Source organism: Typopeltis vanoorti, chromosome 7, assembly GCF_054136105.1.
Source record: "Typopeltis vanoorti isolate ZY-2024b chromosome 7, IOZ_Tvanoo_1.0, whole genome shotgun sequence".
Lineage (NCBI taxonomy): Eukaryota > Metazoa > Arthropoda > Arachnida > Uropygi > Thelyphonidae > Typopeltis > Typopeltis vanoorti.
Window position 1 is genome coordinate 136,318,948 of NC_143555.1, and position 18,151 is coordinate 136,337,098.

Sequence of the window (18,151 nt, forward strand, 5' to 3'; positions counted from 1 at the left end):
GTTGTGTTAAAGGAAAGAAATGTGTATTAGAAGAATGTGGACAATTTACTAGAGAACTTTAGAGAGAATTATTATTTGGAATAGCTAGCTTCCGTTAAACAAAATTGTCTGGAATCGATTACACATATGAGTGTGACTGAATTTGATAAGTGAAGCTGATATTGCAGAAAGCATTTAATTGAATGCAACCAGAACATATAATGTGTAACTAATGAGTGATTTGTGGAAAAAGGATTATAGTTTGAGTAGTAATGTATTTCATTTACCTTATCTAGTTTTGTTTAGCATTTTCCTGAATTAACTTACTATATACTGATTTTCTTAGCATGAATTTAATTGTATGAATTTGAGATCATTGAATATATGATACATCATAGTTGTAAATGTCTTGAAATCCCAATGAATATGTTTTATTACTTATGCCTGATTACGAGATTAAATTACCACTTATAAATTGAACCTAGGCGGGAGGAAATAGAAAGTGTTTAGAGATAGATTACAGGTCACACCTGCTAACTGAAATCTGTATGACCATAGCAAAGTGTTTATTATTGTGTACAAGTTCTAAGAAAGTCTCCCTGAGTAAGAGTCCCTTCTATTATAGGATACTGATTGGTGCTGCTTTAAAATATAAATTTGCCAGTATCCGAAAAGGAGACAAACCATAGATAGAAATTTCTTAGGTCCGAATGCAGAATAGGTAATAGCGATTATAGAGATAATAAAGATTAGAAAATAGGAGAAAACAACGACGTAACAAAGCATGTTTGCACAATATATGCCTTGTGACATAGAGCATTCATTTTGCTGGAGGACTCCAGATCCATCTGGTCACATCGACACCTTGTAGGGAAGTCTGGTCCAAAACAATCCCTTGGTAAGAATTAGTGGTAAAGGTGTGTTCTACAGAGATGAGCAGACCCAGTGATATTCATGAGAACAATCTGCATATGACCACTGTCCTGTTTCGTGTTTTACTGTGCAGCCCATTTGGCTGGAAACTAGTAAGACACTCATGAGCCAAAACACAATGTTTTTACTTATCAGTGCATCAATTACTAGTTGTTTAAATTATTGATAATATAACAGTAAAGTGGTGCCTTGATTAACAACGGCCTCAGATAACGACGAGTGGCTGTAAGAAAAAAACTCTTGGTTAATGAAACAGGCTTTGGTTAACGACTCTCGATTATGTAAACCTCTATCCGATCTAAAAAAAAAGGAATTTTCCGATTGCACTCAGCCACGCACGGGAAGACATTGTCGAATAGAGAACAGCCACAAGGCATAGCTGTGAAGCTCAGATATGTTTGACCCATCATAGCCAGCTGTTTTTGTTTTCCGTTTATTGTTTCTTTTCTTGTAGTGTACTGTGCTTTATTTTAAAATTTGTGGTTATAAATGTGTTTTATAATGAAAATGAGTATTTAAGCATTTATTTTTTATGTGTTAGTTCATATAGACAATAAATCGGCAAGTGCGTGTCACTGTTCGTTCGCTATCAAAAAGCAAAATCAAATCTCATTTGTATATTAATCGTATCAATAAGCTGCTAATCAGTATATGTTATGGTAAGTGCTGTATCTAATATCATCACCTTACAAGCAAAATGCACTAAGTCAAAAATTGCAGGTTTCGAATTTAACTGTTAACTTTTATTTCAAAAATTTTTTTTTGAACTTTTACTTTTATTTTCAGGTGACGATATGCTCTTTGTATCCCTTGTCTTAGTGTTGTTCAATTTGTAATAATACCGTATTTTGCGTATTTTTTTTTATAGTGCGAATTTTTTTACCGTGTGACAAAATGGGTCCCAAAAAGAAAGCTAGTAGGGGGGGGGGACAGAAAAATTTTCTCTATTGAACAGAAGAAAGAAATAATAGCAAAATATCATGAAGGTGTGAAGGTTATGCAGCTAGCTCGAATATATGAAACCAGTCATTTTACAGTATCAACCATTTTGGCTAAGAAAGAAGAACTTATGGTGGCTAGGGTTGCTAAGGGAACTTCGAGGTTGAATGTCAGGGGGGCTTCTTTTTGAGCAAATGGAAAATCTATTACTAATTTGGATCAAAGAAAGAGAAATGGCGGACGATACTACATCTCAAAATGCAATCTGTCAGAAAGCTAAACAGATTTATCAAGATTTGAAAAAGAAGACTTGGGATCAAGTTTTGAGGTAGATGATGATGATTTCAAAGGTAGCAGAGGTTGGTTTGGCAACTTTAAGAAAAGAACAGGAATTCATAGTGTGGTCAGACACAGAGAGGCAGCTAGTGCTGACAAAGCAGCAGCAGATGAATTTGACAATAGCTTTACAAGAATTATAGAAGAAGGAGAATACCTACCTCGACAAGTCTTCAATTGTGATGAGACTGGGTTATTTTAGAAGAAAATGCCCAACAGGACATTTATCACAAAAGAAGAAAAAACACTTCCTGGGCATAAACCAATGAATGATAGGTTAACATTGCTTTTAGCAGCAAATACAAGTGGATACTGCAAGGTAAAACCAATGTTAATCTACCACTCAGAGAATCCCCAAGCATTCAAAAAGTTCAATGTCTCTAAATCCAATCTCGGTGTTTTGTGGAAGTCTAACAGCAAAGCCTGGATCACAAGAATAGAATTTAGAGACTGGATTCACGAAGTGTTTGGACCAACTGTCAAAGCCTATCTTGAGCAAAACAATCTGCCTCTAAAAGCCATTTTAACCTTGGATAACGAACCTGGCCATCCAACAGCATACAAGAAGAGCTTCCAGAGGAATTAGATTTTATCAAGGTGATTTTTCTTCCTCCCAAGACTACATCTCTGATTCAACCTATGGATCAGCTGATAATTGCAAATTTTAAAAAACTTTACGCAAGGGCACTTTTTATCAGGTTCTTTGAAATGTGTGAGGCTACCATCATAACCCTAAGAAAATTTTGGAAGGAAGAATTCAACATTGTTATAGCAATTAGGCTAATTGTAAAGGCTTGGCAAGAAGTAACAATGAAATGTCTCAAAGCAGCATGGAGGAAACTGTGTCCTTCCTATGGTAATGAAGAAACTTCAGATGAAGGACACAAATTGGTAAAGGATATTGGAGCAACTGCTCATGATCTTAATTTGGAAGTAGAGGAAGAAGATGTTGAAGAATTATTGGAGATGCATGACCGATAACTGACTACTGACGAGCTAAAAGAACTTTACAAGCAGCAATATGAAGAAAAGGAAATGGAAATTTCATCTGAAAATGAGGATAATGGAGAGAAAGAACAAATTACGACTGCTGAAATCAAAAATGTTTTGGCAAAGTGGGAGGAAGTTCAAAATGTTGCTATGAAATGGAATCCAAACAAATCTGAGGTTATCAGAACTGCAGATCTATTTAATGAAAAGCTCATGCAGTTTTTCAGAAACATTTTAAAAAAGAGACAGAAGCAAACAATCCTAGTTTTTTACAGGTCCATTTGTCAGAAAACTCCGAAGTGAGCCCAGTTGTCCTTCTGGTGAAGATTGATAATTAAAAACTGTTTTCATGAACAATTCGTTTTATTAATGTTAATTTTTTTGTAGCAAATACATATACTGTATAATAAATAAATGATATTTACCATATTTTCATGACATTTTAAATGAGTTTTATCTGCATTTTTAATATGTACTATGGTTGTGGGGAGGAGCCGGAACAAATTAATCAATTTTCAATTAAATCTTATGGGGAATTGCGCCTTGGATAATGACAGTAATCCTGGAACGGATTACCGTCGTAAACCAAGGCACGACTGTATATCTTATGTATCTCATATTAATGTTGAAAATGTGCAAACATTGTCAGACTGTTTTGTAATTTTTTTGTCTTAAATTTTTCTTTTTATTTTCTTATTTTAATTTGTAGTCATATTACTTATCTCTTAAATAGATGATTAACATGTTTCAAATCATAAATATCTCTATTTACACGTAAAAAATTCTACAAGTTTTTGGCTCATGCTTAACCCTTCAACTGCTGAGATACTAAATGACCAGTATGACCCTCCTTGCTGAGTTATTTTCGTAATTATAAAAATGTATTACACATTGAGAGCTCAAATCGAGTTAACTCGATCGTAGCAAGGTCGCCATTTTTTCCGTGCTCGAGTTAACTCGACTGTAGCAGTTAAAGGGTTAAGCATTTGTCACACCTACTACAATGATATTTTTAATATAGTGTTACAGTTGATTGCTGTTATAGTTTTCATTTATAATTGCATATTTTTTCAGGATTGCTCCTTAACAAATGCTGGAATAGGTTCTAACCTGACAGAAACTGGAGATATAGAATGTGATGCCAGTGTGATGGATGGAAAAACTCTAAATCATGCTGCTGTAGGAGCAATTTCTGGTAATATTTTTTTTTAGAAATTTTACTTATTTATTTTTTAAGCTAAAAGAAGTTAGTAACAATGTGAACTTTCATATAGTGCTTATCATAGTGTGCTCCTTGCGAGTATAATGTAAAAAAAAAAAAAAAAAATACAAAAAAAATTTTTTTTAATAAAACTTTCTTAGCAAGTCATATTAAAAAACAAAGTGACCATACCATGTTTGATTAGCTCTTATCATGCATTCTTAAATGTTCTCTAATCATGTTAAGTTCCTTTTTAATATATTATTTTAATGATTCTGTCATTAATGCCATCTATTGATCCTCTTTCCCCTCCCCTTTTTTTACAGAACTGTCATGTATGTGACATCTTTTCAGTCAATCTTCTTTGTAACCTAACTCAGAGATCCATAAGTTATGATTGATTTAAACACAATCTCATATAATGCTAAGTTAATGTTTTGGTTAATTTCCCTCTTATTCCATAAAAATTTATTCAGTAGCTCTCTACTGTATCAAACTTTGTTTATTCTGTGTTATCCATCTTTAATTTGCTAAAAATTGTTCTTAATGCTGAAATGTTTTACATGTTCTGTAGGTTTGCCATTGAGAATGCAATTGTTCCCTTTTGCCTGCCTATGTTCATAGTTTTTTTTTATTGCTGATTATCATCCCAAACTTATTATAGCGGTTATTCAGTTAAGGAAACCTAGTGACGGTACTGAATTAATTCCAGATTATAGCATCATCTGCATAAAATAAAGTTGAGTTGAATATCCCAGATTTCAATGTTGAGCTAAATGCTACTTTCCTTCATAATATGATTTGAGTAAGTTTGTTATAATGGTGTTTGCTGTAAATGGGTATTAAGGCTTAGATACCGGTTTAAACTCATAATTAGGTTTAATGAAATGAACACAGCATAGAGAAATAATTAAACACAAGTTTAATAGTTCCAGTACTTTGTCACAAAGACATCTTCTGGGGTACTGTATAAAAATTGATAACACAAAACAGTAAGCAGAGGTTACTCTAGAAGTCTCGAGAAGACCTGCTGTTAAGGATGCCCTTAATAGCAGGTCTTAGCTGTTGGCCAGGAGGTCTAAGAATTAATGTTTCCCAAATCTTGGAAATTTTAACACACCCATATTTATTAAGATTAGTTTGGTTTTTGCTGCAGTGAAGCATAATAGTTTTCTTCCAGGACATTCCAAGGTATAGTCATCTAGACTTGACTGACCATAGTTGTGGTGGCAGACATTAGCAGATATCCCTGTTTGTCCATGACAGGTTGTAAAGACCTTGTAAATTCTTGGAACTGAGAAGGGAGGGAAAGGATCTTTAGGAGAGCAAATGAGGGCAGCCAACATCAAATGAGATTTGAAATAAGTGCTGAGATTTCTTTAAAGTTCTGGCTATTTTTTCTGAGCTTCCCTGGATGTAGGGGAATAGATAGCATCACTGTAGTCTTTGAGAGAGATGTGAGGTGATGGGAGGAACAAGGATTTTGTTAATCTTTCCAGCATTGTAGCTGTTGGACAGGATGGTATGGCAAATAAAAGAGCATTCAGCTGTGAGGAAAGCCTGGTGGGAACAGAGGCTGGTGGCTCTGTTGACAAGGGTTTTAATAACACTGTATTGTTATGGGGGGGGGAGTTTGTGTATATCTGCCTGCCAATATGGATGGGCTTTTGGGCTTTCTGTATGCTGAAAAAGAAACAGTGCCATTGGAAAGACTTGTGGTCACAGTGTTCCATTAAAGGCAGGCTATTATTTTCTTTTTCATATTATGAACTGGATTCTGGAGTGCTGGCTGTTGAGGTGGAAGAGGAGTGAATCTGTGTCTGAGCCATGTGGCACAAATGGAGAACGCATCATCAATGCATCTTAGCTGGATAGAGGGTTTGAGACTGATAGAATCAAGAGCATATTTTTGAAAATGCTCCATATAGAAATTGGCTACAGGAGGAGGGGGGGGGCGGCCTGTGGCTGTGCACTCTATTTTTTGATCGGACTCCTTCTAATTCATGCAGTGTCCATTATAGGACTTTAGGGCTGCTAGTCTAACTTTGTCCACTTATTGTTTTGTGTGTGTGTGTGTTATTACAATTTTTATAATTTTATCCTAGAAAAAGCCTCATAACAGACAAAATATTGGAATGATTAAACCTTTGCTTAATTATTTCTCTGTGCTGTATTCATTCCATTAAACCTAATTATGAGGTTTGCTATAGTGAACATCAACTGCATCTTCTTTTACTGCCTTCAGTTCTAACTGCTGATTTGCAACTTAATTGTTGGCTATATATTCTGTGTAATATCCAATTTATCCTACAAAATCGTAGCATTTTTGAAGAGCTGCTCTCTCTCTCTCTCCCCCCCCCCCACCTTATCATATGCCTTTTCCTAATCTTAAAATTTTAAAGTACAAATTCTTTTCATATTCCAGTGGTGTTTCAGTTATTTGTCTTAAAGCAAAAATGAAATATTGGTGACCCCTATTTGTCCTGATCTCAGCATGTTCTTTTCTCAAGTATGCTTGCATAAATCTTATCTAGTAGAGCACTCAATAGATAAATTCCTTTATAATTCTTTATAGATGAGAGCCTAACTCCAGTCATCTGGACTTTGAATTATGCAGTGCAATCATAAAATTTATCTTTATATTTGAGCATATCCCTATTTCAGGTTTTATATGACCCTTTTCTACCTCAACTATTGACTACTGATTGCATTTACTTTTGAATATTTTGTACCAGTTTTGTTATTACTTGTTTCAAATGGCAGTCTTTAGAGTAATTATTCCAGAGATGTAGAATATCTTTATCTTCAGTTTTCATGGCATCTTTATCATGTCTGATTTCTTTCATAGTACTCTTTCCTTTATTTCTGAGACCTTTCAAATGCCTCCAAAGCATTTTGTCAGCTTTCTGATATTTATCTTCTATATTCACATCAGTCTTTTCATGACTTAGCTACTTTTATGCATTCTTTGTTTTCTTACATTTTTTTCCCTCAGAATACATACTGACTTGCTATGCTTTTTTTCCATGAATGCCTTTTTAACTTCCTAAGTCACTATGGAGGTTTGATTTTTCTATCCTTACAGACAACCTCACATGTCTCCTTACCTCAGTATCAATATTTTCTTCAGTCTGCCAATGAATCTCCGTTGTCGAAAGCTGCTTAACTTTAATCTTTTTTAAACTTTTGTACATATTTTTGTTTTCATTATTATTATTATTATTTCGGGCAACTCCAAGTAGTCGACAGACTCATCGAGGGAGGCCCTAACATCATATCAAGAACAACTATTCAACATTCACACAGTATCTGTCATACCTCGTCTTGAACTCATTCACGGTCATAGCACCCACAACAGACTCTGGCAGCTTATTCTACTCATTCACCACTGTCCAAGTAAAAAACCTAGCTCTAACACCCCTGCTAACCACATTCTTGCCCAGCTTCCATATATGGCCCCTAGTCCTCCCACCACCAGTCCTATTCTCAAAAATATCTTCCGGATTAATCTTATAGAAACCCTTCAGTAATTTGAATGTCTCAATCATATCACCCCTTTTCCGCCTATCAACCAATTTTTGCAACACACAAATCTTCAACCTGTTCTCATAAGGCTCATTCCACAGACCTGCTATCATCTTGGTCACTCGTCTCTGGATCCTCTTCACCTCCTCCCCATCAAGAAGAAACCCTGGCACCCATATCTGGGCACAGTAGTCTAGATGGGGTCTTATCGAGGCTTGATACAGAGGAACAATAACTTGTTTGTCTCTGCTTGTTAAAGTATTTTTCAGAAGCCAAGTGATTTGATGAGTTGATTTAGCCACTTTTGCGATGTGCCTCCTAAACTTCAACTCCCTATCCACCAACACTCCCAAATCCCTGGCCTCATCAATCTCCTGGAGTACAGTTCCACCAATGTGATATACTGCTGCTAATCTTTTCACCCCAAAATGCATAACCTTACACTTTGCTACATTAAATTGACATCCATTTTCCTTAGCCCAGTCCTCCAAACTATCCAAATCATCTTGCAAAATTTTGACATCCTGTGCACTTACAATTGCTCTACCCAACTTTGCATCATCAGCAAATAAGTAACCACTTCCTCTCAGATTTTTTCCTATATCGTTAATGAACAAATTGAAAAGTAGTGGTCCAAGAACAGAACCCTGCGGCACACCACTAGTCACAAGCCGTCTTTTGGACTCAACTCCTGAATAAACCACTTTCTGGTATCTCTCCATCGACCACCTTCCTATCCATCTCACCAACCTTATATCCATCCCCATCTGCTCCAGTTTACCGATTAGAGTTCCATGTGGTATCCTGTCAAAGGCCTTGGCAAGGTCCAGTAGAATCACTGTAAACCCATTAGCCTTATCCAGTTCAACCATCACTGTGCTATAAAACGTGAGCAAGTTACTGAGGCATGGTCTACCCTTCACAAAACCATGTTGTCCCCCATACAGTATCCCATTTTCATCTATCCAATCCTGTATTCTTCTCTTGACTAATTTCTCTAAGACCTTGACCACGATTCCTGATATGCTAATCGGTCGGTAATTTACAACAGTAGTCTTGGAACCTCCTTTATGCAGTGGAATTATTTTCCCCTCTTTCCACCCCCTCGGGACTAACCCAGACCTGAGACTCAAATTAAACAAAATGGTCAAGGTACTTACAATTCTTTAGCTGCTTCACGTACGACATGAGCTGGTATACCATCCAATCCCACAGATGTATTGACATTGAGGTTTTGCAATAGACTACTCACCTCCACTTCATTCGCCACAATGCCCGTATAATCTATTGGTTCATTCATTTCTGCAATGTCACCACCTGGATGATATATTCTTGCAAAGTGCTCACTGAGTAATTCAACTATATCAACTGATTCGGTTACCTCCCTACTATTAGCATTCTTTAAAATCATTCTGCCATATATATTTTTTCTTTTACTTGCAACATATTGAAAAAACTGTTTGGGATTCTCTTTAGCTTGCATGGCCAATGTTCTTTCATAATCCTCTTTTGCTTTTCTTACCACACTCGTTACCCTTCTGGCCTGCGCTTTATACTGTTCATATGCCTGCCGGTCACCTTTCTCCTTAAATTCCCTCCATAGTTGTTTCTTTTTTTGCAGCTAAAGCTTAATGGTGTTATTCACCCATTTAACCCCTGCTTGATTTTTTATTCGGATTCTAGGTATACAGTCAGCCATTGCTTCGTGCAAACACTTCTTAACCACCTTCCATGTATGTACTATCAACTTCTAGCCCTTGCAGGTGTACATGCCATGGCACTGAATCAATCGAACTCCTAAGCTTGTCATACTTACCAGCCCAATAATTCCACATGTACCCTGTCTTAATTGTAAATTCCACACCTTTAGCCACCCCCCAAGTCAAGACCCTATGATCACTCTCACCATTTGGTGGCAACGTGGTCATATTCGTTACAGCCAAATTCTCAGATGCAATTACTAGGTCAAACACTCTCTGACCCCTAGTATTTTCCATTACATGCTGTCGCAGATAGTTATCCCTTAATAACCACATAAAATCCAATTTCTCCTTCCAATCAATGTTACCATAGTTGAAATCTCCCATAATAATTACCCTCCTTCCACTCATTTCTTCTATTTGCTTATGCATACTATCTCCACAATCTATTCCATCACCTAGTCTATAGCAGCACCCAACTGTATATTTTGTTCTGCTAGTTTCAATCTCACACCAAATAGCCTCAGATGTGCTCTTTTCTGTATCCTGCAGTTCTACTTCTATTCTCCTTGGCTGTAGCTCATCAGCTATTATCAATAACACTCCTCCCCCCATTTTATTCTCCCTGTCACTCCTGAACACACCATACCCCTTACATTCAATCCCACTAGCTGTGTCATCTTCTGTCAGCCATGTTTCACTAATGCCAATAACCTGTGGTCTGGAAGTGCCAACCAAGGCCAAAAATTCTTCCTTCTTGTTCCTAATACTTCTGGCATTAGTATACATGAATTGCAGAAGCCGATTTGTCCCATCCCTATTTTAATGCCTTATACTAACTATCCCATTCTGATTCGTGGTCTTTCCTACTTGCTTGGGCATATTACACACATTCACACACTCAACTGTCACCCTAAGGTCTGCATATCTACTCCCCCCCCCCTTAATAACTCTAGTTTCCCTGATTCTGCACATTCACTTCCACTACATTCGACAACACCTTTTCAAGTCTCCGTACATACACCAACTCCATTCAAATGTAAACAATCCATTTTATATAAATACTTTCACGCATCGAACTCATTCCACACATCCACAAATTCCACACCACTCATCCTACATAATTCACACATAATATTGGAGCCTGTTTGGTTGCTCTGTATTGTGATTATGAAATTCATTTTTACCCTACATAAAATATATTTCTGTTTTGTGTAGGGTAATGACTGAAAAAATTTCTCTTCTTTAATAAGAAACAAATCAGTCTCATTGTGATGTTTTTCTTACATTTTGCCTACATCACTCTACTTGTTATTGCCTACCATTTAAGATTATTTTTGTGTTGAGTACCGAACACTATGCCTACTCCTTCCTTTCTCTGATCATTATGGTCTGAATGTAACATCTTGTATTAGTTATTATTTGAAAGTGAAAGCTAGACTCAGGAAGATGTTAAGGTTAAATCAATGCAAAAATCATATATTTTCTGTATACATTATGTTTTTGCATTATGAAATACTGAGGCAATTAGTGTAAAGTCAGCAGCCTCTGTATACAAGTAGTCTAGTTGTGAAGATACTTCACATGCGAACTTTGTTTGCTTATGCTTGGGTAAAGAATTAAAAGAAGAATATAATTTCTTGTCATGTATAACGTACTTTGTAAGTGAGTGGTAAAATTTTCTACAGCCATCTTCTCTGATCTGGAGTATTCAATAATATGGTGACACACTATTTTACTACTTGTATATAGAAAATATTTGGCTTGCATTAATTTAAACTTGGTTTTTTTTTTTACTGGATCTGTCTTCCACTGATGAGAGAACAGTTCTGGGAGAGGTACTCTGCACTTTAAAGTTACTTTAATAAAGGTCAAAACTGGGACAGATGTACTTATTGGAGTAAGCAGTGTTTGTAGTAATTATGCTGTAAAATTATGAAATGATGACAATGTTTTATAACTACATTCATTACTCACAGTTTCTACCTTGAGTACAACATACTTGTTACTGTATTTGAAAATTCAACCTAGCAGCCAGCCCATCTCAGTTATCGAGCCTTCTAATGAGGTTTATTAATAGGTAAATTATGTAGTTAATTTGTGCATTTATATTCTCTTTTGTCATACTTCATGCATTTTTGTATGCCATTTTATATATGGAGAATATTTTATAAAATTTTATCTGCATTATTTTATAAACATTTCTTAAATATTTTGAAAGTTTATTATTTAGTGATATTTTAATTTTTCAATTTGGTCTTTTAATTGCTAAGTGCAATGGAGAATAATTAATGGCCTAGTAGGTTTGAGTGGTTAATATACCTGCTTTCTAATCAACAGGATGTGGGTTCAAATCATCTTGAGTATGTTTGTGAAGAATTTTATGTTGATGTGAGATCACTGCCCCACCTTTTGGAGGTTAGAAGTGGCTTGAAAAAAAGTTCCATGTTTGGTCTCAAGACCAGGATTTCCAGACTGTGTAAAAATATTGAATGAAATACTAAAAAAATGATAAAGAATCAGTCTACCCACAGTACTGATGTACTGTGAGTGAGTCTGGTTTAGTGAGAGTTGATTGTAATTTTAAAAAATTAGCCAACTCTCATTATGCCAGACTCACTATTATAACATATACCCAAATTCTCTAGCACAATTAATTTATTTTTAAAATAAAGTCTAGAATTATAATCCTTTCTTAGAGTATAATAATATAAAGTTGATTATAACAGTACTAGTTGTAAAATTTTCTTAATTCTTCTATTAAATACTTTGACTTTAGGTATCAGAAATCCTATTTTAGTAGCAAAGGAAATATTAATCCAACAGAATGCAGGTCCTCTTTCACTAGGAAGAATTCCTCCATGGTAAGAAATGCTTGGGATTTGTTTGCAGTCTATTTATCAGTATATCTAATATATAATAAACAGCTCTATTAACTTGTTTTTAAAAAACATTTTGACATGCTTAGATTAGTTAGTTAGCAATTCACATATGACATAATTTTGATGCTGTATGGCACTCCCATACCTCACTGGGTTTTTTGATAGTGAAGCCTTCTTCTAGAAGAAGTGGTAGGGTTGCAGATGCTCTTTCCACAAAGAGTTAGTAGGACAATTACAAACGTTCATGCCCCTGGCGGGATTTGAACCCACATCCTTTTGGCTGGACAGCAGATATTAACCACTCTGCCAACCAGACCACCATGCTTAGATTGAGTAACATAATTTGAATGAAAATTATGTTGTGCAATCTAATAGCATGATGAATTTATTCTTCATATTTAAAACTTTATATTAGTAAGAACATCTAAAGTAGAGGTAAAATATATTTTCCTGCTTGTGATAAATTTGATAACTCTAGATTGGGAGAAGAAAAACTGCTATAGAGTCATTTCTAGTTGCCAACTAGAACTTTGTCTTGGCTTTTTTTTTTTTTTTTTTCATTCACTTTATTCAGTCTTTGGCACAGGCAAATAGGGTGTTTTCTCCTGTGAAATTTTTAACAGCACAACTAGAGTCAACTCTCAACTCAGAAATATCAGCCATAGAATTTGCTCTGTTTTTGGACAGTAGTATCATTTGAGGTTAGGACACAAGAAAGCAGTGATTATTTATTTTTTTATATTAACCCCACAAATTAGAAGTTGCAGACCTATAAAACAACAGTGATATTGGCATGTGGTCAGAAGATAAGAAATCTGATGTGTTTCTTGAACAGCTGAAAGTTTGTCTTTGGAAACCTGGCAATATTAGGACTTATTTTGGAGCACATAATTTTGAACACGATCAAGGTGATGATATAATGTGGACTGGGAGGTACCATACCGGTATCCAGGCTAATGAGAATTTTTCTGATATCTTATGCTCAATTTGAAAACAGTATCTATGTATGCCACTTCTGATTTCTTTCCAGAGATCAGAGGTGGCATACATTTAGTTGAATGGGAGGTGATTTTCTTTATTCATCTATACAAGTGTTGGAGAAGACTGATATCAAGGCCAGCCATATCTTTCGGTGATATTACTATGATGTTATCTAGGTTTGAGAGAGGCAGAAGTGGTGTCGTGTCCACTAGCCTTAGTGAGGAACCAGAAGCCTAAACTGCCATTTGAACAGGAGGAAAATTTTCTTCATTTGGCCATTCAGACTCCCTCTGGTAATGTGTTTCTTAGACTACTCTAAAGTTTTTGACTCTGTTGAGCATGTGAAACTGTGGGAGTAATGAAAAGAATGAGTTTTCCTAAACACACTATCAGGTTGATAGCCAACTTGTATAAGGAGCAACAAGCCATGGTAAGAACATCGTGTTGGATTGACTGACTGGCTTCATGTTGGAAAAGGAGTTAGGCAAGGATGTTTACTTTCTCCTCACTTGTTTAGTATATATGTGGACGACATCATGCATGAAACATTGGATGAGCTCAGGACAGGAATTAAGATAGGAGGTAGATTGATCAGTAATCTGAGGTATGCCAGCAAGACAAAGATTATGATTCAATCCTAGCAAGACAAAGATTATGATTCTCAAAGGAAATACAAACAGAGAAGCTCTTGAGAAACAAGTGTACCTTAATGGAGAAAGAATTGAGGAAGTCAGCAAGTTTGAGTACCTGGGATCCATTATTAATGTGAAGAATTGCTTTTCAGAAGATGTCAGAAAAAGGTTAGGAATGGCTAAAACAACAGTCAGAGACTAAAATCTGGAAGGATGGATCTATCTCCATGGAAACAAAGTTGAGGATTTTGGATGCAATTGTTTTCCCAACAGCGACTTATAGATGTGAGACCTGGAACCTAAAGTCAGGTAAGAAACGGATATCTGCTTTTGAGATGTGGTGTTACAGAATGCTGTTAAGGATATCATATACTGAAAGACATACAAATGAATGGGTATTAGAAAAGATCAGCAGAACTTTAAGGCTTCTTAAGGATATTGACAGAAGAAAGTTAAAATATTTTGGCCACATAGAAAGGATGAAAGGGGGACTTCTCAGAACAGTAATAGAAGGTAAAGTTCCTGGATTATAGTCAGGAATACTTAAGACCAGTCTCTCCAACCATAGGCCTGATTCGTCAGATATCCCAGTTCCCGAGTCCAGATAAAATGGGGGGGGGGGTTGAAATGGTGCCGTATCTCCCCGTAAAAGGGGCTCACAGCTGTTGTATTATCATATGAAATAAAATACATTTCATTTATTCAGTAAGAGTGGTTGTTTGAATCAGGAGAGAAAGTAACAATCATATTGTGGAAAAGAGGCATAGAAATCACGGGGAGTCATCCCATTGGGCACCATTCTTTAGTGCCAATAGACACAGGCCTAAGACCGGCTTGCCAAAGGTTAAAATGTAGAAACATTGACAAAGTTGCAGTTGAAGTCACTAAGAGGCAACTTAACATCCATGGTATATTTGGAGGAAGAGCTGGAAAAATAGATCCAGGGTGTTGGAAGAATGTTTAACATTATCATCTGTGAAAATTAGCTGATTAGGTGTTGATGCATGTAGTTTACATTGTTTATGTTTGAATTGAATCTATGAGTGTTAACCATTATATTATATTACATTATATTATATTGATTCCAATGAACACTCTGTGTCTAATGTCATTGGCATGAGAAGCAAGTCCTGAACCTTCAGATTCCAGAAATCTTATACAACCTTGATGTTCATAGAGTCTGATCTCAGCAGGATAGTTAGTATGTTCAAAGTAGCAAAGTTGATAGGAACAAGGTATTTGATAAACACCAGGCAAGGAGAAAGGCGATAATTTATCTTTAATAGGTGATAGGAAAGAAGATAACTTTCAGACTGGTTTGAAGATGGTAATACAGATTACATTTGCAGAGAATCCTTGCTATTTGTTCAGAAGTCCCTTAAAGAGACTTCTGAACAAATGAACTTGAAAGTTATGCAGATCCTTTTAACATCAGATTACAGTCTGGCAGAAGGATGATAATTATTGATTATTTTCTGTATTGTGGTTTTGTTATATCTATTAATGATGTCTGGAGTCATTACTTTAAAAGACTGTTAAATGAAACAAGCAGTGACAGAACAGTAGTAGAAATTATTCAAGAGGTATGCAATCAGGAATACATATCGATACTTGAAATTAGAAAAAAAGTTATTGAAAGCCTGAAATGTGTAAAAGGCAGCTGCTCAATGATTTGACTAGAAATGCTCACATATGAAGGTATAAAAGATTTTCAGTGGCTACGCTACATAATGCAAAGGGCTTGGTCAGAAAGTCAAATTCCAGATGATTTGGAATAGTTCTCATTTGTAAAAAAGTTAGTATTTGAGTGTATCAATGATTAATCTTCTTCTTTCACTATGCGTTATTCCCGCTTCCTATGCAGGGTCCACATGTTACTTAGATGCGACTTCTTTGTTAGTACCACTTCCAGCCGACCTGTTGCCTAATCTGCTGCTGAGGTGGATATATTCTTGACAGTAGAAGCGTATGTTCACGGGGCCGGTTTGCCTGCTTGCGGGATGAAAAATGCCAGATAAACTGGTGGGAAAAAACCCTACTGCCCCGCGCCCAAGACCGGCTAACTTGACTATGCCTGAGGAAGTTCCTCACGTTTTCGACGGGAATCAAACCTGGGACACTCCTTCCCCAGGCATATGGTTGCAAAGCGCAAAGCCACTAGGCTAACCACGCTGTTAGTGTATCAATGATTAATGATTTTCTGAAAAGATGAGGATGCTTTTTTTTTCGGATGGTTTAAGGCTTTAATAAACTGGTTTAGCACTTATGGTACATAAGTTTCATGGTTAGTTTATACTGTAGTTTTAAAGATGAGACAATTTCATTCAAACCATACCTGTCAGGGTGAAAATAATGTTAATCATGTTATGTAATCTTCATTTAATTCATATTTTAAAGGATCTTTAAGAAAAATTATACTTTTATCATTGATAACAAATGTATTTGTGTCTAGTTATCTATGCCACAACACAGGGCCTGGTGAGAGAACACACATCTAGTAGCCAATGAAGACTATGAAATGAGTGAATTTACTAATTTCAATGAGTAAATTGCAAATTTACTCATTGAAATCTTAAATGCAAATTATATAAATATGTATAATTCATGAATGTAAATATATTGGCTATAACTATAGTTTCATATAACTAGTATATTATTCATTTATGTTATCATTTGCTACCAAGGTGTAGTCAGGAGAACAAGTCAATCTGTCCCTTAGTTGAAAAGACATGGTATGAATCCTATGTAGGATATAAGGAATGTTCATAAAAGCTTTTTAAGTGGTGAGTTTTGGTTTATCTGAAACAGAAGTGGTAGGGATTTTGCTCTTGGAAACCACTATAAGACTTCCACTTGCTATAAGCTTGAAGTTGTAAATATATCCAGAACATGTTTTTTAGATTGTTGGCTCAGCCATTTCCTATTATCTTATAAGTAAGGTAACAGGAAGTAGTTGGAATTATGTCGAAGTGTCTTCTTTATGTTAGAAAAAGCATTATTGTGTTTACTCAGTTATTTTAAATTTTGATGCAGAAGAGAACGAGTGGGTGAGTGAATAGACTTCCAGTCTGTTCTGTCTGGCAAAGTCGATAGAGTAGAAGCCTTCATTGAAATTTCAAAATTGGAAGAATTCCAATAGATTATTGTAGATTGCACTTTACTACCATGTGTTATATGAATGTTGGTATGTGGAGGATTATTTGCATATGATATACTATCCCTCATGTTATTAGTTCTTTCAGAAACTTAGCATCATACATATGCTAAAAGACAGAGCAAAAAATATCATCACAGAAGAAAAAGATATACTTGATGAGCTCTCACTTATATCAAAAACTTTATCCAAAAATAGTTATCCACAAAATATAATTCAAAAGATCCTCTATAGAAACAACTCCCAGCAACAACCTCTAGTGACACAGTACGTGTCGTCCATCGTCGTACCTTATGCAGGCTCAGTCTTTATCAAAATAGCAAGAATCATGAAGCCTTTTAACATCAGAGTTGCATTTAAACCTATTTTAACTACACAGCACATGTTAAGATCCCCTAAGGACAGCATCACTTTCTACAAATACGCGGGAGTTTACAGCATACCGTGTTCGTGTGGAATGACTTACATAGGCCAAACTTCACAAAGCCTAGAAATCCGAAAGAAAGAACATGTCGGAGATGTAAATAATAACAGAACAGACACCTCAGGATTAGCACATCATTTCTCAATTTCAAACCATTCCATAGATTGGGACAACAGCTCCATGCCATACGTTGAAGAAGATTTCAGATGTAAAATCTTTAAAGAAGCTGCAGTGGTACTATGGACAGGAGACAAACTCAATAGAAACCAAGGCATAATATTAAAAAACATTTGGAAAACTTAATAAATTCATTATGGTTAGCAGAACTCAATTACGTGAAAAATTATAAAACGCAGTTTAATAACAATGACTAAGTCTCCATGCTTTATGCTTTCTTGCTTTCTAACCTAATTCCTATGATTTTGATGTCACGCGTGCTCTTCAATTTGTTTAACTGATTTTTAAGTCATTACTG

General features: G+C 35.7%; 1 protein-coding gene across 3 annotated transcripts in view; it reads left to right on the top strand.

Annotated features, from left to right (window-relative positions):
- Tasp1 (Taspase 1) overlaps positions 1 to 18,151 on the top strand; it is a 164,900-nt gene that overhangs the window by 79,817 nt on the left and 66,932 nt on the right. For all 3 annotated transcript variants that reach the window (XM_090395485.1, XM_090395488.1, XM_090395487.1), the window contains exons 5-6: positions 4,252 to 4,372; positions 12,383 to 12,467. In XM_090395485.1, coding sequence (XP_090251611.1) covers positions 4,252 to 4,372; positions 12,383 to 12,467 — 206 coding nt within the window. The remainder of the gene's footprint in view (positions 1 to 4,251; positions 4,373 to 12,382; positions 12,468 to 18,151) is intronic.